Source organism: Pomacea canaliculata, linkage group LG4 (genome assembly GCF_003073045.1).
Source record: "Pomacea canaliculata isolate SZHN2017 linkage group LG4, ASM307304v1, whole genome shotgun sequence".
In the NCBI taxonomy this organism is placed as follows: domain Eukaryota; kingdom Metazoa; phylum Mollusca; class Gastropoda; order Architaenioglossa; family Ampullariidae; genus Pomacea; species Pomacea canaliculata.
In genome coordinates, this window is record NC_037593.1 from 14,650,259 (window position 1) to 14,674,579 (window position 24,321).

Here is a 24,321-nt window from a genome sequence, read left to right on the forward strand (position 1 = left end):
CTCGATCAGTATTTAATCATTCTGTTTATGGTATGGGTGAGCCAAATAAGGAATAAAACAATGAACAGAGGAACTTAATACATTTAGCCAGAAATCCCAAGCAAAGAAACCATTCAGCAACAAAAATCAACTGTGTCGTTTTTTTCATCTTTCCACATCATAGCTGCAACAAGAAGCAGCAGCAACAGCAATTAAAAGTGCCAACAACTGAAGATTCTCACATTATCACATAAGCTTTAGCTTTTTATATGTTTCTGAAAACAGAAATAATTGGCTACCGCTGGCATGCAATTTTTCCAAGCAATCAATATGAGCAAAATAAACTTTATCGTTAAAGAAGAGAAAAAGAGATTAAAAATGACAAAGCATCAAGGATATGACAAATGCTGATAATGTTGAAAACATAACCCTAAGAGTCTTAAAGTTTATGGTAAGTGAATTTATGAAATTATTACGCTTTATTCCAATAATTCTGTAACAGGGAAGTAATAAATATATAGTAATGAAATTACAGCTGTTTCACTTTGTGTAGTAATGCCTGACTTAAACACAACAAAGTTACCTATTCCTACTGCTGGAGATAGACGGCATATTTAAATGTTAAATAGTACTCAAAGGATTGCCAAAATAATTCAATATGCCACTGAATATCATGTAAAATGCTGTCACAAAGCAGACAAAAAAAAAAAAAAAGTTCACATTCACTGTTAAAGGCACAAACACCTCGAACTGATCTGACAGGAATTTCGCAGGTTAGGTATAACAACACGCTTTGCAAAACCCATCAATGGCACCCACATCACCAAAAATATGTAAACAAAAAAAAAGTAAATAAAAACTTTCCCTGCTGCAAGGGTTACAAACAAAGAGATTTTGATAGGTGTAGACAACAAATCAATTATGAAGATGAATATTTTGAACATTGATTTGCATATTTTATGAAGATTGGTTAACGGTTTGATATAGAACTGATAAGGTCTTTGATTATGTATATGTTCTAGACTGCACCTAGATCATAATATGTAGGCAGTAATGAAATGCAGATGTTCTGCCGGTTTTTATAGAGCTATAAAAGATAACTGCTGCTTGTTATGTACAATAAAGATATAGCAATAACAAAAGCAATTTAAATGCTTGTAAAACAACTAGAAAGGTTTATGAATTTTAAATAATCTCAAAATTAAAAAATATTTTTATTTACCAATCAGAATTGCCAAGAAAATGCATATGCAGCTAGCTGCTAGTGTCTATTGACAGCATACACTTTCTAAAATACCAAAAATATTAAGATCGAAATAAAAAGATTTCCAAATCTACGCTTGATTAAGAAACAGTCTTTCAATCCAACCACAAAGTTGTTAAACAGTATAAATCATCACAGGGTACATTCTTGAACTCTATTGCATCTAAAAAGATTTTCCTTAATCTTAAGTACACAAAGACGCAAACATCACTGTTCAAGGAAAGAGCAGAATTAAACATTTCTCTTAAGATTTAGGCAATGGACAATATCAAAAATCAACAATAAAGGCGAAGGAGCAACATGCATTTGTAATGGTTATACAAATATATAATTTACTATGACTGTATGCTAATGAGACAAACTACTGTTAGTCTCTAAGCAAAATATACCATTCCATGTTAAAACAGAGTGGACATTAAAGCTATACAACCATTTCAAATAACAGCACAATTTAAGAAAGAAATGAACCCACTATGCACAATGTTGCAGCCCTACAATCCTCCAGGAGTAACAAGGAATAAACTATGCACGATGTAGCATTCTTCTTTCAAGCCAGCTACAGACCACAAGAACCAGGACAATTTCTAAGGCGGTCTAATGTCAGTCAGTGACTCAGCAATCTAACTTCTATTGCATCACATACAGGTGAACAAAGGAATAAATGTCATGTTTAATCAGTGAAAATTATAATTACACTCCAAATGCTTTAAAATAAAGCAGCTGTAAACAGGCAAATAAAATAAGATTTTCTTTTGATTAGCAAACCTGTTTCTTAACATTTCTTCGCCCTATGATAACATTACTACCCATATATCTCTTCCATGTTTCCTTAAAAGGTCCCTGACTTCTTGTTCATTGGAATTTCACATTCTGTACAAACAAGCCAGTCCAGTCAGAATGTATTATGCTTCAGCAGGTATTCACTAGCCTTCAACTTATTTATCCTTTTTAATGGGATTCATTCTCTCCAAAGCATGAATAACATGTTTATTGCGGTGGGACTGGAGAAAAGGCCAATCACATTGTTGTATAGTGTATCATGCAGGTACCTGAAAGAGTAGTGGGACAAATATAATGATTTTATTCTCTTTATGTCTTGCTAAATTAGGTTTCAGTTATCCTTTCATTTTCAGATAAACCTCCTCACCACTTTCTTAATTAGTCCAGTCTTCTACATTTTATTTCCAATTCCTGACATCCCCAAACTTAAACACACACACATACACAAGACAGGTCTAAACAAAATTAAATGGCTAAAAATAGAAAAAACTGGGGCACTCACATAAAACTGTTTTATTTCCACCACTTTAAATAACAGACATTTGCATAAGACAAGTGGCTGACCCACCATAAAAAAATCACATAACTGAAGCCAGATGCCAGGGGAATTTAAAAAACTTGATGTTGTAGTAATGTTGCACAAAACATGGTATGTCCTATTAAATCCAATGCAGCTTTGGTTCAAAACATTAGTTAATTTTATTTAAAGATTATTTATTTCTGCTGCAAAAGGTTCTGTACTTGGAATATATGGCACACATTTTTTGTAGCCTCATAATCTTCATGTTGCAAAGATTTCATATTTAGGAAAGGCACTGTATGCACAATAATTTAGTTAACAAAAATTGCTTATTTTAAACAAATATGTAAATATATATGCACCTGACTTAATGGTCCTTATATTATAAATTGAATTAAAAAAATGTGCATTAGAAGGAGTCCATGATTTTTACTACATTTCAAAAACATTTCATATCTTACAGTAATTTTAATTCTAAATGGATACATATGCTGCTTATAAGTAAATAAAGGAATATTTTAAAATATGAAAGTGCATGCTGCTAGAAAATGTGCACATTTGCTAATATAATATATCTAAATTGTGCTGTTACATTTATTAATCCACGAAAAAGTAGTGCATTAGCATTCCAATAAATTTCTTTTTTCTTGTCTGACCTTCATATAATGGTTCTGCACTTAAACAGCATTCTCCATATGGAATATGAGGAACTCATGTATATTTCAGGTTTTTTTCTGAAATTGGATGCTAGAAAAAAACACTAAATTATTATTATTATAGCCAAGTGTGGCTTGGAAAAAAACATTATTTAAAAAAAATGTCTTTCTCCATGAGAAATACGAAGTTTACAAACACCCAAAGTGGCATTGCATATATATTGCTGGATATATCCTTACCTCCACAAAAAATAACAGTACACAGGCAATGTACTATGAAAATCTATATAGCATATAAACTCTACATTTGTCTATAGCAATGAAATAAATGTTTTCTTATTTGCATTACAGACTTTAAAATTTACTGTAATCAAGGAATTCTAGAAGGTAGTTCAAGTTTTAAAGAAAATGTTGCTATGTATTAGATAAGATATAAAATTCACAATTGGTGTATATTTATACACGTCCAGACTATTACATATAAGTTCCAGATTTCATAATATGACAAATACATATTTTCCATAAAAACAATAAATCTTAATGGTCCATTGGGGAAGGAAAAGGATTATGCTAGGTGGGTTGACTTACAAATGATTATCTGAAATGAATGAGTAATATTTCACATGCAGTTATTATCATCAAACTTTTATCTTAAATGAGCACTCTCAATTGGACATATATGAGCATGTAATGACTTAGAATGTAAAACAGGTCATAGCAAAGAACTTCAGGTGTACTCAAAACTGAAATACAACTTTAAATTCTCTAACATAATCCTCAATAACAAAATAATGTAATATTTTGCCCATGTTTTTGCAAATGAGGCAACATCAAATATTAGTTTACTTTAAAAAAAACTCAAATACATGTACCCTGTACTGCCCTCCATTGTAAAAATATAACCATTTAAAAGTTTTAAAAAATGTAAAGGTTTTCAGATCTTACAGAAGTAGATACAGAGGTGGCAGTTTTTAATTTGAAAATGCAATTTATTTTTCTTCTGTCGACTGCCTTATAGATGCTTGATATTTCTTCAGTAAGTATACTTTCTGCAGTCCATCCATAAGCATAAGCTTTGTCAACTCATGGTTAGATACCTGCATTTTCCTGTTGCCTCCTGCCAACTGTACCCAGCAGACATCATGCTTTGCTGTTTTTTTTTTAAATTTTAATTTAGTTTTAAAGTGCATTTGTGATGTTACTGATTTGGTACATTTTAATCAACTGACATTATTTTAACTTGAAAGCCATGACTAGTTAATGATGAGGTATCCTATTTTTTTTTACATGGATAGGTCTTCACTGCACAGATCACTATTACCCTCTGTACCTAATACACTTATATACATACAGTTGCTCATAAGACAGCTTCTAGTGCACATGTTGTCTGTCTTGAGCTGCACACTTGCCAACCAATGATGATACATCTGTCACATTCTCATCATCTACAAAGTATTAAACGCCATTTCCATGGACTTCTAAAAGAAAAAATGAAATTGGTCTGCATGATTTGTTTCCAGATAAGCATTTTCTTAGAGAACGTGCAGGCTATACGTTCTCAGTCCAACACATGTATATTATGATTTGTTTGTTTACAGACATGACACTAGATAATTAGGTTTCTAACACAGTTGTCCGGAGGCAGAATGTGTGATGCTATCCCAGGAATGTATTGTAGTGTAAAGCTTAAGTAAGGGTAAATGTATCAGATTTGTTTTTATGCGCTAGGGGCTTAAAGCAGGAAAAAAAATATGAAGTCCTGTTTTGATTTTACTTTTTTGTTAATGAGTTAGCAAATAAATAATTAATGGTGATAAACATGGTATCTGTATATACTCAAAATATTCTTTTTTCTTTATTTTTTGAATTATGTAGCATTTGTTTTGAATACAGTCACTGGCCTTCAAAATCAACATTCTTAGGAGAGATGTCAAATAGATAAGTATTAATAGTTGATTTAGATACTATGATAGTACTAGTACTATTTATGCTGTCAAATACAACAGGTGATTCACGTAATAGAAAAGGTGTTCATTAGCTTATAGGCAAGTCATTGCATATCAAAGTAAGTAAACACTTACAAATACAAAGTAATATCTATTTTGGAATAACTTTGATGCTCAAAGTTAGTTTTAAAAATATAAAAACAGCATCAGTTTACATATATGCACAGTGGATGCTTGTCATATTTATATATCTAATGCAACATAAAGAAAATTGGTGTACATAGCTAGATTCAACATATCTCCGTTTTATTTATAAATGCAAACAGGTCAGTGCATGTACTTAAGCTGTTTAAGAAGTTATGGTTGTTCCATTGCTTCCTGAGTCATAAATAACAGGAGACAAAGCAAGCTGTATCCATGGCAACTCATGAAGTCATACAGGAACTAAATTATATCCTTTCTTTATGTTTTTCTTTTCATCCAGATTGTCTATTTTTTTCAGAATTTCCATGTCACTAAATAATGAACATTATTGATGTGAGCAATGCATTTTAAAAACACAATAAAAAAGAGGAACAAAGATGTTCCAGAAGATTATCAATTAGCACGACAAAATAAAATCATGTAAAGTGTGGAAAATGAACACATGCTGGTTAAAAACTAGTGTTATATAAATAAATATTTGACAGCCAGTTCAACCAAAAAACCCCAAACTATTATAATACAAATTATGCAAAACATCACAGATTATGATTGCATGATTGCATTCAAACATTTCTTTTTCAGATACAGATGACAGTATTCTAACAGAAACATAAATGAGATTGCCAAAAAAATTAGAGAGATGGAGAATGACAAAAAGCTACAGAAGAATTTTTTACACTATGCCACCCACTATGGCTGCCTAAGAACAGCGATGTCCACCTAAGACACCTGATCCTCACCAATACTGGTGACAACTACATCACTAGACTACCCAGCAGACAGACGGTAAAGACAGAGAAGCAGACAAAAATGAAAAGGCTGTGGATAAGGGAGGGGTTGAAGAGGAAAGGAGGAAAAAGGGGAGTTTTGCTTGTTAAAGAAAATCTGCAGACTCAAATTATTTGCAGTCTTCTGGTGATTAAAACATCCAAACTTTTCTATGATGCCACCGGTGACAATTCTTCAAATGGAAAGGAAGCAGCAACTCACTGTGGGGATTTACAATTAACAAAGTTCTCCTATGGGTGTACTCTCTAGCCACAAGTCATGTATAAAGGTGTACAGGTTGGAGCTGACAGACACCTGCATAAAAATTAAAGAACAGAATGTTTAATGTTCATGCATAAGGAAAGAAAGCCCATTATTAAACAATATTTACCCATGCAAACAAATGCAGTACTAATCCCTATCTGAATGCAATTTGTTCTGTAAAATGGACTGGATAGCAAATATCTGACGAGCAGAAGCCCTGTTTCCATTATTTTGATGGGAAAACCTCCTACTATAGTTATGCCATATTCTAATAACCTTATCTACTTTATCTACATAAACCAATATTACAATCTTTCATATATTTCAATATAATATAAAGCAAAGAACAATTACAATTAAACAGAAATGACTAATGACTGCTGGTATAAGGATACACAGTCACTGAGTTCAATACAAGTCAGTTATGTCATCAGATACAGTCATTTTGTCAGTCCTCACACACACATAAAGGAAGCCTGTGAGAAACTAAAGTACAGTGGCCTGATTACCTTATATGGTGTGGGGTTGAGTGTGCGTTTATGATCTTGTCTGAGAGTCTGTAAGGACTTCGATGCTTTCTTGCGGAGTTCCGTAAGATTTGGTAGGTCTCGTATAACCTATGTAACAGGTAACATAAATTCTGTTATAAACTAGCTTTGACAAGTTTGTATGATGGGTCTTTGGCAGAAAAGGGAACTTTCTTTTAGGGTAATACTAAACATGCCAAGGCAATAGAAGTGTAATGCCCACGACATTTAAGAGTATGAAAGCAATTTTAGCTTGTTAATTTTATTTTGATGTGAACTTTTACTCAATTTTATCTGGGTGGGAGATATTCTCACAAGACTTGGTCACCAGGGAGTATTTATTCCTTCCGGTCCACCATTAGCTTTCTTTTGAGTGCCCTAGAATGTTTGTGCCAACTCAGGGAAGATAGGGTTTGTTTTTAGTTCTATCTTCAGTTTATTTTTAGTTTTGTTTTTCGTTCTTCTTTTTTTTAAAGTCATAACATTTTACCTATTAAAGAAAAACTGAGACTTTGTGTGTTGCCATACACCAAGAAAGTGTTTACCCCAACAACCACACGCTCCCAAGTTAGGGCCCACTACAGAAGCAAACAATTAAAGTAAATAAAATCTCTAAAAAATTATATTTTCATGCACCCTTGTGCAAATTCATTTGTACACACTTGCATGCTTCTTATAATAAAGAGGACTTGTGAGCATGAAATCAGAGCCAGATCTCTGTGGATTTAGAATTATGAAACATGTTAACATTCACGACAAAAAGGTGGATTAAATTATTGAGGACCAAAAAAAAAAAATTTAACTACAGTATATGTTGTGATTGTCTTAAGACAAGGGAAGTCACTCCAGAATATTAAGTCAGCACACAAATATCATCTGTACTTGGTCTCAATGATTATTTCACCGAGACAGTAGGAATTTCAAAATGTTCAGAAGGGTACTCTTTTGGCTAAGAATCAATTCTGACACTGTTTCTGGAAAAGAAAACAAAAATGGATACAAGCTGAAAGAAATAGTTACCGACTATGCAATTTTAACTTTGTTCTATTTTCTTTCTTAAATCTTCGACAGATGCTTTCAAAGATCAAAATAACAGATATTAAAAATGAACTGATGTCAGACTTGAACCACAGCATGAGTGCATTCTCTTGCATGTCTTTTTGTTTGTTTAGCCCCTTTCCTGATGATTACATCCCTCCCTTTCTGTCCCCCCACTCTCATTTCAGGAGCATTCTTTACCTCGCCATTTTTCCAGTATTCATGGTGAAGTGGTTGGACTTCGGCTGGAACTACATATGCTCGTTTTGATTCCTGAAAAGAAAAGAGTGGAAGAAATTACTTGCATGAAAAAACAAAAATCAGACAGTATATTCTTCTGCAGTCACACACACACACTCTTTCTTGCTCACACTTATACACAAAATCTTTAATGTCATAAATGCTTCTCAGTGATAATTCCATTTGTGCTCATAGCCAGCAGAAATAATGCAATGTTTGCAGGTGATCTGAACTGGTGTTCTTTTTGCATTTTCTTTTTACAATAATAATATTATATGGGAAGCTGAAAGTTAACTCTCCTGACTCAGAAATCTCCTTGGCTCTTACCATAGTTGGATGCCTGCATAGAAATCGCTGTCCTAGAGAAGGGGGATCCTCTGAAGGCTGTAGCATGAGGTCCACTAGTGCTGTGCCTATTGCACACATGGCCACCAGCAATGTCACAAACCACAACAATCATGACCATACAAAATTGATTCAGCTTCATTAATTAGGTTTATTATCTCATAGGAAATTCATTGCAATTTGGAATAAAAGAGTTAAACAAAACTTCACAACTTTGAGAATAAAGTATGTATTAACTACAGAGATGAAAATCTTGTACTTTTAAAGTTCCTCAGTTGCTTGCAAGGTACAGGAAATTAAATCTTGTCTTGTAGATGTCATAACAAATCTTTTTAATTTCAGTCTTGAAGTATGAGTGTAATAACATAATGTTCATTCTGTTCTCAGCTTGCTTTCTGTCATCCCCAGATTTTAAAATTTATAACTGACGGACAAGACAGGAAACTATTTTTACCATCATGCCCATAGAGGCGATATGCTTTTTTTCTTCCAGGAATGGTGACTTTTTCCACATCTTCACTTAGTTTCATTCTTGGTTTGTCATTCACCTCCACAAGCTGAAATGCATTAAATCTTTTTCAAAAGCCAAAACAAAATTATCCAGGAAAGAAAACTTCCAAAGCTAGAATGGCTCTTCAATGTACATGTCACATTTTTAAAAACAAAATCATGTGATCATGATTTTAAAGAACAAACTGGCATAAGAAATTCTGTCATACTGAACATTCCACCTTGATCTTTTACAAAATACAATAATGGCAACACCTGAAGGAATAGATACAGGACTGATGATCATGTTGATGATTATGATTATAATATGCAGATATAAAACAAAAGCAACAATCATGCACTCCAACAAATGAGTGATTCTGATAACAGTAAAATAAAAAAATGAAATTCAAGAGAAGAATTGCTTTCGTAAAGTCATAACAATCTTTCCAATCAGCATACATAAAAGTACAGTGGAACCTCAATTGTTGGATTTAATGACTGGTGCAGGTTATCTGAATAATCAGAAATCATGCATAATCAAAAATAATTCTTAAAATTTGCAAATGCTAGAATAGATGCAATAGCATGCACTGTTTGATTTATGATGTTAAATTCTGATGAAAGTATAGCAACTGATTCCCCCCTTTCAGCACGTTCAATAATTTGCAGTTTTGTAGCAATTGACAAAACAACTCTTTTTCTTTTCACTCCCACACTGGACCCCGACAATTCAGCACAAACTTACGCAAAGTCGCTTTCTAACCTCGAGGTGCTGATGCAAACTGAATTAACTTGGAACAAGGCATCACCTACACAGACGATGTGACCCATACACAATCTTTTCCAAGAAAAGCATAGAACCAGAAGAAAAATGTCAAAACTTATTGATGAGTGGCAGTCATCGGAATATGGAAAAAGGGGAGGGACATTGTTTGGAACAAGTCCTCTGCATCAGATTAAGTCTAATGGTTTTTTACAGCAGCGGAGTGCCTGGCTGCACAGATGCTATATTTTGATCCTTTTAGAATAATCCTCAGAAACCCATCGAAAAAGAAAACTTAGCTGTGACATGAAATTTTGGCAGCTTGTAATGTCTAGAATTTTTTTGTTTTGTTTTTTTTAGGTGATCCTGGATATCCGAATGCACAGTTAATTAAAGACTAGATAAAGAGGTTCCAAATGCAAACTTTCAAAGATACAGTAAAGTTTCTCATGCGTTGTCTTGTAAAGTTAGTAAGAAACTTCCTCCACTTACACAACATTTGGTAAAAAGTTTACCTTGAAAACACACCCAAGTGCGGGCTGCTTTTGACATGTCACTAGGTGTGTTCCGATCCCAAAGCAGTCAATATCATGTCCCTGTAACAGATATATTGTTGTTATAATTTAAGTTATAATTTATATTTAATACAATATTGGTGACCTTTGCATTTTCACACACAGATCTTTGCAACAATCACATTTAAAATCATACAATCTTAACACTTTGACAAAAAATTAAAGACCCCTCTCCTGAGAATGATACACAAATTAAATACTTATGTAACGCATTAATGACATATTAATAGATGCTAGACTGCTGATGATTTATCGATTTCACATCAAAGCCTTATGAAAGCATAAGAAAATCAATTAACTACTTTTCCTCTGAAAAAGTCTCCATTGCTTGAAGAAGTAAAAGAAAAATGTGTGGGGAAGAGAAACTTGGAATATAATACCTGTGTATTGAGGGAGTGAATAGTATCTTCATTGATGTCATTACTGGCTACAATGGTCAGCCTCTCAAACCAGGGTACATCAAATCTGCAGACAATAAACCACTGGTACTGTCAGTGTCAAAGTTACAAAGCAAAAATAACAGTTATCAAACAAGTTATGATTTACATGAATGTAACTGTCATCAGATAATACACAAGAAAGCAGGAGAATAAAACAAAGACCAAAATTTTATATTCTTAGATAAGCTTGTAATTTAGAAATTTCTCAGCTGAAGACAGAGTTAACCAGTGGAAGAATCCTGACTGTGAACATATCAAACAGCAAAGCATATGACTTACGAGTTTGCAACTAATTTAAACACCTTGCGGACTTCACGTGACAGGTAAGAAAGGTCTCCACTATCAAGTCGGATTCCACGAGGCTTGTAACCAAGCTCATGCAGTGCCATGGCAACTGTACAAAAGTTTGGAAGACCACTCCTACAAAAGATTGCAAAATATGGGCTATATCAGTACTGACACATGATACCCGCTATGACCACATGCAAGTAATGTCATTCCTCTAATACTCATTTCCCGACATAAAAAAAAAAATGTGCATAAGTTCAGTGTGCGCATGTGTAGTGGGGACCAACCAATTTCATTTTTATCAACCTATAAATCAGCATTGTATATTTATTTTTGTTACTATTTTCCTTTGCATTTATTATTCATTACATTAGGAAATAGCATGCCAATGCAGCTCAAGATGGTTATACCTCTGCAATTATCAACATTTAAAGTATCACCTCTACCCTTATACTGTGGACAAATCATTCCAAAATGACCAGGCTTCTCGGATTTACCACACTGTAAAACAAGGTTGAACAATGAGGTTAATATATTTATTAATTTTGGAGATGAGGTTTTAAGAAATTCATTTGGAACCATAGCTCCACATGCCTTGTATAATTGCATCACCATTTACCTCTGAGAGGCATGTATCAAGTGGATATCTTCATCAGGAATGTTTCCTAATTTTTCAAAATGGTATACAAATTCATTGTGAGATGGAACGTTTTCTACTATCATTCCTATTTGTAACAGATGAGTTAAGAAACTTCCAATATGATTTGGGATTCTTATATCACATGGTTCGTAGCTTCTCATGTAAATGACTTCTGTATTTGATATACTTCTTACTTGGATTTATAGTATTTGAAGATTTCTTTAATGTTATCATGATAAGTTCCTTGGCTTCTTACATTTTCGTTGACATTTGTAATCAAACCAGGGAAGGTGCCCTTTTTTAGTAGCTTTGTTAGGTTTTTTTTCCTTACACTGATAAGTATGTACCATGGAAGACACTTTTGCTGCGGACAAAATGATAAAAGTTTTTCAGACACTTCATTTTGACTTGCTTGAACATTTTCCAATAGTCTGCTTAATAAAACAGCTAAATCACTGACATGTTCCTCACTGATACTATCAAGAATATCCAAAGAATATCACTCCTCCAGACTGATCTATTCAAACCGCATGGTATGCTTTTCTAGTCATCCAATTTATGCTTGATCCTCAGCATGTTGATGATTATTATTAAATATTTGTAGGAGGAACAAGTAGACATGGCTCTGATTATCAGAAATACACTCATTAAATTCACCAATGGAAAAACAGAAGGGGGACAATTGCATAATCATCTACACTCATCCCTTTACATGTAAACATGCCTACATTAATATCCTTTCCTGCTCTACGATTTACAATCAACAAACCTCAACTTATACGAAACTCAGATAAGGAATGTCCAGACTGTTTATACCCTTGTCTCTAAATTACCTTGATTTACTAATAACAAAGTGTGCATCAAATTAGTGGTTGTAGCAGTAAATGTATCATCATCATCATAGTAAATAAAGTCTGGAATAATTCCTGTTCTAGCATTAAAATCTACAAGTAGTTGTACACATTATTGTTCTAATTAGCTAACGTCTCATCAATTTCTTGAAAAGGTGATCTGCTAGCACAGACTGAGTTTTCAGGTGGCACATATTCTGCAGCACCAACAAGAGTTTGGGTTTCTCATTATATGGAACACTTATTTAAAAAAAGCAACCACTGTCTGAAACCAGGTGCTGAACAAAACAGTAATACTTCAGAAGGCTGGTAAAGTGAACACGCTCAATAATCTTAATGTATCTCAACAACTCGCTATGAATAACGCAACGCCTCCGGATATCTATCTAAAACCTTTTCTATTTTTCACAAAACATGTAAAGCCAGCCAGGTCAACCTGATCCAAAACGACTATTTTGATTTTTAGAAGACAAGCAATATCTATTTCAAAAATTACATCATTTGGTTCAGGAAACCTTTTCTTTGCACTGAAACCACAAACGTTCAGGAATAAGAAATGTAAGTGCCTATTTACCAACTTTGGGCTGTTACACTCATTAGCTTTTAATCTCACTAAAGATATATTGTTGATCAAACAAGTGTATTTTGATGAAGTAGCATTAACTGTTGAAAAGTCATGGTCTGCATCTGTCAGTTGCAATTGTTCAGTATATTGTTGGCTGACTACAAGAGGAAACACAGAATTATGCCCCCTTGGACTGTTGACCAATTACAGCGGTTTCACCTTCAGGTTCAAAAGAAACACCTGCTATAGGTGTTATGGACAGATACCCCAGACCAAGAGAAAAACAGTCAGTAACTTTCACCCCAAGCTTGAAAAGGCCATCTAGGGGTCTCGATTACGCTTGGAAACAGTCCTGGAGGAGATTTCTTGGTGCACATTATTTTGCTGTCTACAGTCCACCCCATTTAACCCAATCTCTTGACTTGGCTGAGAAGCCTGCCATAAAGAGGAGTGATATCATTGTTGATGAAGGTGCGCTTGTAACCAAGTTTTTTAAGTTGAAACAAACTTGACTAACACAGGTCTCTGACTGCCTTTTTCTGCACAGTGAGCCACAGTGATGTCAGTAACAGAGACATCTACTCCAGCATGATAATTTTTTGCTCCACTTGTTCTGCTGTCTCTCCCTCATCCAGAATACCAAACCCTCTCACTGACTCTCGACGGCTGTACTGCTGCAGCCTTTCATTTTTGTACGTACAGTATTAGCATTATTTAAGGCTTGTGTGTCCAGGACTAAACAAACGGACCCCTTCACATCCAGCTGATTTATCAGGTGAAGAAAAGGCAGTGGAATGAGATAGGTACTGTCTTTCACATGCTGTGCTCTCAACCACTTCACATTTTTTGGTCATTTAATCATGAAGGAAACAAGGGGAGAGAAGTTGCTCAAGCTTCATTAACACCTCAAACAATAATGTTGCACAAATGAGATTGATTCAACAAAAACTTACTTGATGACATCATAGGTATCAATCAAAGCCAGCATTTGGTCAGGAAAAGCTTGGGCATAGCATATGAAGGCTGCAAGTTCTCCTTCACTCACTTGATCAACAAGAAAATCTAGCAAAAACAGGAACTGAAAAGTGACAGCTGTTAACTACTTATACACCTAAAATGCTAATTCAAGAAATAAAAACCTCCATAACATATAATGATATTGATATGATGTGCTCACTCTTCACACTGACTATATAAGGATGAGCTAAATGTTTAATTAGCTTGTTACAAGGCAATATCTTTATTACCTATATTTATCAATATCAGGAAAAGATCTATTCTTGGATATCCCATCTCATTAAAGAGCCAGAATACTATTAGACATGAAACAATTATATTGGAATTTGAAGTGCTAGACTTGTCTTAACTCATTCGATATGGACGTATTAACACAATTAAGATGTAGCTTTAGATCGAAGATGTTTGCAGAACTGTATAGGAAGAGTTAAAGAGTTAACACAGTCAATAGCCTCTAAGCAGTTCAAATTTCACTAATTTTACTTACTGAGAATTGATGATAATTTCTGCTGCCACACTAAGCAGAGGTCAATAAAATCCACTTTTTCCAAGTTATCTTTTCGAAAAAGGTTCTGTTAAAACAGAGGCTGATAGATCAACAGAGGAAATGTGATCACAGACAACAAGAAGACTATTGAAAGCAGAGTGTGAAAGGGAAGCACAAAACATCATTCACACACAAAGCCAAAAACAGAACAGAACAGGAGCCAAAAACACAATGACAATAAAAGTCTGAATTGTTAAAAATCTTAGGCCAAGCCAATAACAAATGATTTGTGAGCTGTTTCTCTTATCCTATTTGCCTTCTGCTGTACACCAAAAGGTTTTTGTGAGGTTTGAGATCATTGAATGTTCAATAAAAAGCTTTGCATTTAATTAATTTTTACACACATAGTATCTCAGTTTATAAAATATTACTGAAAATAATCAGTAGTACTGTATAAATAATTGAGTAAAAATTGATAAATACTATTCTGTGGTATATATTTGAAAATATTTAAAATTATTTTCTTACTTCAAAACAGAGGATACTTGCAAAGTTTTAAAATACTACACAAGTGATGCTTCTCTATATTTTTAATTAAAAGATTTTTTATTATATTTGAAATCAACTTTTTTCTGTTGACCATAGCTGTGTCAGAAAGTAAATGATAGAAACTCACTTCACCACTACGATTATAACTACACTATAATTATAACTTAATTTTATTTTAAAATGATATTTTTTACTTACAACAAATTGATAATTACTCAATTGCAAATATTAAACTTCATGGTGGTAAAAGGAAACAGAAAATGATTGCAAAATAGATATTTGTTCAAAACACAAGAGATTAGTAACTATTCGTAAGATAAATAATTTGAAACAAATTTAAAAAGGCAGACAAATATAGGCCATAGATCCAAATGCAAATGAGTGAGACTAGTTATTACTTACTCTGCACTTGACTTCTCTCAGGTCCCTGTATGAGGTGACAAAAGCATGGGCATGAGTACCTTTCACTGGGATACCAAACATTTTCCCTGCCAGCACATTGCTTGTTCCATCAAATCCTGCAATGAATGTGCATATTATAAATATTTTGAAATAAAATAAAATACTATGAAAAAATTTATATTATTATATATACAGAACAACCCATAAACACTTGTGAGTGGATGGAAACAAAAATGATTTTAGCAATGGGTTACATTTATCATCAGTTTAGCGGCATAGTTTTGAGGAAACACTGGCAACAAAATGCTGATTTTTTTTTTTTTTTGTTGCTTAAGTGTCTTGAAGCTGTCTCACCCCCCATGTAACAGTAGCGAGAGGCACTGAGTCCTCCATCAGGTCCCTGTGCACGACGTAGACCAAACTCCAGCAGAACTTTGTCCTGGCCTGCAGCCAGGCGAAACCTCATAGCATTGGTGGCTACAAGACTGATAAGAAACAGAGAGATATGCTGACAACTGCTTATAGATATAGTTATAGATAGAATCCAAGGAAAGTAACTTTTGGTGTTTAGTCATACAAGCAGGATTATTATATTTTGAAAGGTTAGCAGGCTGCACTAATTACCTCTAAAAAAGTGAATACAAACTATTTTAATTAAACAAAAATCCAGCAGTCACAGATACCCTAGTGGTCATGCTTTGCTAGTTGCTTTCATTTGGTTGGACAAGCACTTTCACTCCTTCACCAATTAAACTATTATTTCATGCCCTTTGTTAGGTCATCTTTTAAGCAATGGGTCTTACAGCCAGTAAGCACAAAAAAGGAGAAGGAGACATATTTGTTATATATTTTATGATGTATATTTGTTAATAGTTAATGCATCATCTAATCATTAAAATTTGTATGCTCTTATTATTATTGAGTTCATTCTCTCACCTAGCATAGTTGATAAGATTCAATAAAGGAGTTTCCAGAAGCTGGACAACAGCCAGTGGACCCTCTATTGTTATCATAGGTACTTTTGGAAAAACCACTGTCCCTTCATCAACAGCAGAAAGTGTGACTGCATTAGCTGTCATGTTGGAAAGATACTGGAAAAACTCATCTTCCACATGTGGCGGCAGAACTTTTCTTAGGTAACTTATATCTGAAAATTGGTGATCATGTCATGAATCATTCACAGGCACACTTTACTGAAGTGTAACATATGTTACGTAACCCATAAAGTACAAAGTCTGAGAACAATAGAATGTTATATTACTACTCTCTTTCTAAGGTTTTACTAAGGTAATAAAATATATACATATATAAATATAGAAATGAATTTATTACTATGTGAGTGTATATATAGATACACACAGAGTTAAAATACACATGCATGTATTTATATGAATATTTGTAAATGAATACAACAGAAATGGGGTAAAAGGGACAAAAAAAAAAAGCTTAATTTTTTTGTAACCATCAGAAAATGTAACGGACAAGATTATGAAATAATGGAAACCTTAAATTATATTATGTAGGCTAAAATGTACATTCTTATGCAATTTACTCACCACTCTCTGAAAATCGAAAGTTTTGTAGGAGTTTGACACATTCCTCTAGACCAGCAAAGAGAGTAAATTCTCCTTGAAATGGATTCCGTCGAAAAAAAAGATCAAAAATTGCTCTGTCATCCATCTTTCCACTTTTCCAGTATGCATAAGCCATAGTAATTTGGTATAGATCTAAACAGACAAAACCAAAATCACAAGTAATCAAAGGATTTAGGACAAAAAAAATTATAGTTCTGTTTCTCTTCTTCCTTTTTCTTTTCCACTGCTGCATAGTTAGGAGAAGAGACATCTATTCTGCTAATTCATCAGAGACCAGTATTCATTAAGTTAATGCTGAGACAAAAAAAAGAGGGGTGGGTGGGGATTCAAGGACAAACCTCTTGTCTCCAAATTAAATTTTTTGTGTGTTCAGATCCATATATTTTGCTTCAAGTTACCTTCACCCATGAAATCTTTGCCACTGCTTTATAACCATGATCTTAGGGGTAAATCAATATTTATGGATCTAGATGTTGCCTTTTAATTATATGCAAATATGACACTATCCCATTATTTTCCCAGGACAGTGACAGACATTATCACTTCAATAATATGACCACAAATTATTAGTATTACATGTTCATGATATGAAATTTGGAGATTATCAAGGAGCATTAGCTCAGAGAGTGAATTTAACTGTAGGATATAGGTCTCATTGCAAAATAGGGACAAATTAGTAAAGAATGTGTGTCACTTCATTCAGACAGACCATTTACATTAAAATATGCCCTTTTCTTTTTCTGACCTCAAACGGAATGGAAGATGGGCAATAATGCTAGTAATTAGAAATGGTGTGTGTGTGTTTTCACTTCCATATATTCCATCTCTCACACACATTTTACTTTCATATCTCTCACATCGTATCTCTCGATCCTTCTCCTCTCCCAGTTCGTTTCTATCTCACACACAGGTACACTTCAGCCCAGGATATCACTAATCTTAAAGTAAGAATTCTCTGCGGAAGATGCTTTAGGCTAGAGAATAATCCCTGAAAATATCAATCTAAGCATAATGTAAGCATAAGATCTTCACCGAAAGTGAACGTCGATTACTTTTTGTTCTTCTATAAAGTATAATCCCTAGCTGGAATTTATTGACTTTCGTTTCGTCAGTTTCTGATAATTTCTAGTTTAGATAGATACATTGGTGGTGGCGACGATGACGGCAAAAACTATTTACCAGATAACGATGGAGCAGAAATGCAGTCCCATCTATTTGCTGTAGACGCATTATTATTATTCAGAAACAGCTTGACTCTCAGACAACGTGAATGATACAATAACTGACGGTTTTGATTCAACACTCACACCACACGATCCCAGATACTGAAATAAAAAGAAATAAACAGCAGAAAAGAAATAATCAACTATACGGTTAAAAACTCCCACCTGTTAGCAGCGCTTGAATTACCCCATTGCTTTCGCGTGTACCCTCGTACACCGATGAGAGGACCGAAGCAGCCGACATTTTAGCCTACATGTGGCAATACTAACGATATGGGAACAAGTATTTATGAAGATCGAGCAATATGGAAACAGCCAGGAATTTTTCCATCTGCTGTGGGCCGTCCCTATTATTAATGTTCACATTGCCTACGTAGCGAACATTTACTTATTTATTTGCATTTAATCTATAATATTTTGAAGTGTTTTTCCAGATATTTTGAATTTTGTATTATTGCGTGTTACTGTACGTGTGTTTTACATATACTTCCAGCTCGTGGGACCGACCCTCAAGTACCGTGCCAACCCATATTTTCGATATGCGTCAGTCTACTTTTGCATTGAAATATCTCACCACGGCGAGGATGTTTCTTCTAGCTGTTCATAGAACAATTCCGCTTCTTTGACTCTATGCGTAGAAGTGGATGCGTACACCTGTAAAATGGCCATCGAGTAGCTTAATTAGGACTGCTTCGATCACCTTTTTTTGCGCACGACGAATTCCAAGCCATCTTCGCCGCAATAATACAGTTTATGACCTTCCCCTGTCATTGTTTCTGCAGAGATTTTCAAGCACCCTTCTGCCAGTCCCGAATATCCCATGAAGATCGTGAGATCGAGCTCGTGGGAGACCTCATACACTGCCAATCGTTGTCTCATCTCTTCACTCTTGTAATGTGAATGATGACTGCACATCGTCTGATGCCAGCCAGTCACAGTAATTCCAGCTCCGGTAGTGTATATTAAAGCTGTGGACTCTTCATTTGACCAAGTGGCAGCTCCATGCATTTTCTCCTGATAGTGTACACTACTATAGCAATGATATCACTCTCTCTTTCTCTCTCTTCTTCTTTACTCTTATTCCGCTTGGTCTGACTTTTCTGGAGATGTGCAGATAACTATTCCTTCGCTATTAACTTTTCCTCTTTTAAAGTTTTCACAAATATACGGGTAAACGAAGCCGACACACATGAGATAGTAAATGTATAGTTTTTACAACAAAAATACTGTTTTATTTTCAACTTTACAGGAGCTCGACCTTGTTCTCCTAATGTTACTTTAAATCCTAGGACTTAATTAAGGTTTTGCTTTTCTTTATATATTTTCTCTTTTGTTTTTGTCTTCATTAATATCTTTATTAATTTCACATCATTTTTTTTTATCTTACTTGTCATTTTACCCTTCTTTCTTTTATTTATTTATACATAGAGAGACAGAAATCGCACTTAAAAGAAAAAATCCCAATAACAGCAGGATAGCGCTGGACTAACAATCTCAAATCATCATCATCATCAGTCCACACAAAACTATCTACTTTATAGTTAGCCTGATCATTTTGGTACAGCTGTAGTTTCGCCAATGTGTGTTAACACTTTTGTAACCTGCACCATCAACCTTGCACTGCTGTCCTCTGAGTTTCCACAATCCTCCTTTTCATAATTAATGCGCGAAAAATATGCTTTGCTCCTATCAAAAGCATAAAGAAACAACTGTTTGTACGAAGTAAAATATATGTTAATATTAAGAAAAATGTTATAGATAGAGCATATCTTTAGAAAACCTTTTTTCTTACCAGCCAGAGCTTTACCATTTGCTCATCCTCTATACTTCTTTTTATAAACATGGACTGTTCACTAATACGTGGCAGTCACGTTATGTACTCGTCTGTGTCCCGTAATGGACGCTCATTGTGTCTCTTAATATTTACTATATTATTATGATCGCAAATTTATGTTGATATGAAAACAAATCTCTTGTGTTTACTCAATTTTTGCTTTCCTACTGTAACAACTGATTACATGATAACGTATTTTTGTTTTCTTGAATTGTTTGAAGCACTTTTAACGCTTTAAAAATTATAGTGTCCTTCGTTTAGCTATTAGAAAGTTTTGAGCTACTTACATATGTTATATGACACTTTTTTATGTTTTTACAAGTTGAGTTTCTACCTGTCTACAGTACGTGCACTGGCTGATTACATGGGCAGACTTCCGCGTGCTTGCACACACGCACGCATACAGACACACGTACACACGCATGCAACTACAAACGATCACAAATGTATAAACATATTAACTGTTGTTAATGTTTATTTTTCCAGTTATATCAAGCCAAATGGAGTAATCGCTGAGATATGCTTCATGCAAGGTTAAAGCCGATTTCTAAAGTTTTGTATTCAGTCTTAATTCATAACCATAGTAACTTCAGCAACACCCCACCATCCCCACCACTCTTCCTTTTTGCTGTTTAGAAGAAGGAATCTGAGAAACAAATCGTCTTTCAGTAGTCAGTGAAGCCATGTTACGTTTCTAAAATGTGGGTGAGATGTCAGCCGCCACCTTGGTGACACAATGACGACTCCTGAGTTTGTCGTTGGTCATCTCTGCGGATAAAGCGACAAGGCGCCTCTATGCAGCTCATGGAAATTGCATTTTGTATATTATTCTGATGTGATTACCGGTGAAGTAGGATTTTAGGAGAACCACGTGATCTTTTAATATACTTTCGCTACTTAGTGGCACGATGAGGGGCTGTTCTCTTTTTCTTGAACTTAAAGCGTTGGGTTTCCTCGATTTGTTCTTAAGATGCTAGTAAAATAGTTACAAACTACGTGACTACATGAAAAATCACACTAACATTGTAATATCTGGTAAAATAAAATCCCAGCTTTTCATTTTGCCTGCATTTGTCCCAACGTTTCTAATTTTATCTTTATCGGTTTTCCTGCTGGCAAAAATGCGATTCCTTAAGGCTTGCACCCTGAAGAGCTACATTTCTCCCAGGCACTTTCTAGATTTCTCGCAAGCGATTGCTTGAGATGTTCACGAAGTACTTTGAGAAAGCGTCTTCATCCGCGAGCTCTGCGATGCTCATGTTACCTATCTTCTTCATCAGTTCCAGATCCTCCAAGTCATCGGGTCGAGCCGTCTTGATTACGTCACCAAGTATGGTGGCGGCAACCGTGGCAATAATCGGTAATGCAATCTTATTCAAGGCGAATCGTCGGTGACGAACCAGTCGTGCAGCGGAGTCCTGGGTCAAGGTGTCCAGCGGTTTATGACCAGAAGGAAGAGCAGACGCTATGGTAACCATGGCGACAGTCATCAGGAGAAGGGTTGTAAACACCTTGACACCTGCCATGCTAAAAATTATGCAGAATCAAGAATTAAAGAATTAATAAGAATTAGACAATAAGGAAAGAAATAGAAACAAACATAAAGAGATGAAAGAGAAATTGAATAAAATAAGTAGTGAAAAAGAAACACAAAAAAGAAAACATAAGAAGAAAGGTTGGTAGATAGAAATAAATATCATGACATAAATATATCGTGGGATCGTCTTTAACTGGAAGAAAAGAAAGATAAAAGGCAAAGAGATGTAAAAGAAATAAAGATAGAAATTGAGACAATAGCAAGGAACAAATTAAATAAACTAAAGGAAAAACTAAAGTCTTGGAATTTAAAATGACAATAGGATGACAAAAATTCCCGTAAAGTTAAAAACAAAATACTGTTTTTGTTGTAAAGTCTAGACATTTATGATTCCACTGCCCTCTGCTCAACTCTGGGTGATAAGGAACACGAAAATGTATGATTCCAAGTGTGTCGGCTACGTTTAACATGATATTTGTGAGCAAATCCAGTTATCTGACTGTCACACTTTCTGAAGGAGCAGGTTGGGCGGTATAAGAGTGGAGAGAAAGAGACGAAGGAGAAGAGAGAAGATCCTTGCTAGCAGTGTACATGTGGTAACAGATATCTAAGCAGGCGGGTGCATACATCTAGACTTCATAGAACGACAGTTTGCACATTTAAAATTGGTATGTCATAAGTAGGAAAGTTTATACAGAATTGTTCGACAGTCAAATGTGTGACAAGCTCTATCCTTGGAAACATTAGCAGTGTGTGGTAAAGCTACGTGTGTTTATATGTAAAAAGACGACTACTTCTGCTGACAATGAAACTCAAAATGCTGAATCGGCTAGCAGCACTATTACCACCCTCGCAATAATCATACGAAAGATGTGGAGACTAGCATCAGTACTGTACAAGTAGAAATACTTATTAAACATACACTGCACGTGTCTGTTGTCAAAAGTAATATAAAGCAATTAAAATATTTCCTGAGAAATACAATTGCAGGTGAGGGAAAATGCCTGCAAGATTATTACCGGAATCGCCTAAACGTGCTTCAGCAAAACATCGAAACTCCAAAGAGGCCAACGTCTTTAGCTCGACTCAAACAGTAAGACAGAAGACGATGCAAAGAAGCTTTCACTCACCTTGTGTTCAGAAAGCGAAGTCCAGCCGACGTAACGGAGCTGCAGGTGTTTGCCAGGTGTGGTGCCAGGTGCTTGCAGTAGTCAGCAGCTGTCTGTGGCCGTCTGGTGAGAAACTCTTCGTCCGCGAGGTCTTTTCTAGGGTCGTCGTGTTTGTGTACAGTTGTCGTTGCTGTGCACAACAAACGTGAGTGTCTTTTAAATTTGGGTACAAAGGTAGACGACTGGTCTCCTTGCACAAAACAAACATTCATCTGCGACGGTGATGAGCAATCAATTCAATTTTCAATACGCGTTGCCCAACCCTCCCAACAAACAGAAGACATGAACAGATTTGGAAGAAAACTACTGTGAGCAGCAAGTGAACGTTGACTGCTCTTCCTTTCACTTTCATTTCTTTGATGTGCTGTCAACTGAGGCAAGGGGGTGAAGACACAAATCACAAAAAAATGTGTGAACAAACAGAAAATGGCGATGACACCGATAAAAAAGACGATGAACTGTTGTGGGTTGTACGAGTAGTATCAATCAGCATCATCATCTAGACAAGACGCAGTCAATAGCAACTAACAAAAACACATTTAAATCATGAAAGAACTGAACAAAACAAGTTGAAAAGGAGTGAAAATGGGTTGTAGCACAATTTGGATTTTCTGAATCGGCAGTCGGCAGATCGGCTAAGAAGATATTCTGTTTCTGATGAAATTTAATAAATATGTTCAATCTGAGAAAGCACCATTGTAAAATCTGAAAGTACATTATTGAGATAATACAACCAAGGTATTCCTTGCTGAAGTAGAGTGACAAGGCTTTGCGTCTGCTGTTTTATCATAATGCTCCCATTCCCTCAAACAAACAAACAAACAAACAAACAAACCCTAATATACTATGTGAAAACCAATGCTCAAAGCAATAAACGATATCATTTGTAGAGCGCATTCCTCAGTATGGAGGCGAGCTCAATTCGCTATACACAACCCACTCCAAAACCAACCGATAGCCCGCCATAAAAGAAACACAACTACAACTGAAGTATGGCATCGTGATAAACAGAAACCAAACGCACGGATAAAGGTAAGGAATTTAGAACTGAGGGAATAGGAAATATGTTTCTTAAAGAGATTTGTTCCAAGATCGGACTTGTAAGCTTCGAATGTAGACATTGTTCACAGATAAAGGGGATGATCACAAACAGCAGATGGCCATGAAGCAGAAATAAAGCAGGTGATGGCAGGGTTAAAGGACCCGTGCTGGCTGTCAACGGCCATCAGTTCCAATCTGCAGGTTGGAAAGACTAAGTCTTCTGTAGAAACGCAGAATACATCAACAGAGACTAGTGTCGACGGAGCTAAAATTGCCAGAAGACTGCTGGCAGAGATGAAATCACAAACCACAGGAAAATTGC

The 24,321-nt window shown here is 35.1% G+C and overlaps 2 protein-coding genes across 2 annotated transcripts in view; both read right to left on the reverse strand.

Annotated features, from left to right (window-relative positions):
* Positions 1 to 9: 9 nt before the first annotated feature.
* On the reverse strand, positions 10 to 18,704 carry LOC112562254 (nicotinate phosphoribosyltransferase-like). The gene is made up of 15 exons (XM_025235365.1): positions 18,584 to 18,704; positions 17,157 to 17,327; positions 16,537 to 16,747; positions 15,955 to 16,085; positions 15,601 to 15,716; positions 14,650 to 14,734; positions 14,099 to 14,207; positions 11,081 to 11,221; positions 10,742 to 10,826; positions 10,302 to 10,382; positions 8,986 to 9,088; positions 8,514 to 8,599; positions 8,148 to 8,219; positions 6,891 to 6,998; positions 10 to 6,432 (listed from the first exon to the last, which is right to left on the reverse strand). The coding sequence occupies exons 1-15, from the start codon at positions 18,660 to 18,662 to the stop codon at positions 6,355 to 6,357; spliced, it is 1,656 nt and encodes a 551-aa protein (XP_025091150.1). The 5' UTR covers positions 18,663 to 18,704; the 3' UTR covers positions 10 to 6,354.
* A 2,250-nt stretch (positions 18,705 to 20,954) lies between these two features.
* The window catches only part of LOC112563114, a 29,426-nt gene continuing 26,059 nt past the window's right edge, over positions 20,955 to 24,321 (reverse strand). Inside the window, exon 3 of the mRNA XM_025236866.1 lies at positions 20,955 to 21,779. Coding sequence (XP_025092651.1) covers positions 21,693 to 21,779 — 87 coding nt within the window. The 3' untranslated portion in view covers positions 20,955 to 21,692. The remainder of the gene's footprint in view (positions 21,780 to 24,321) is intronic.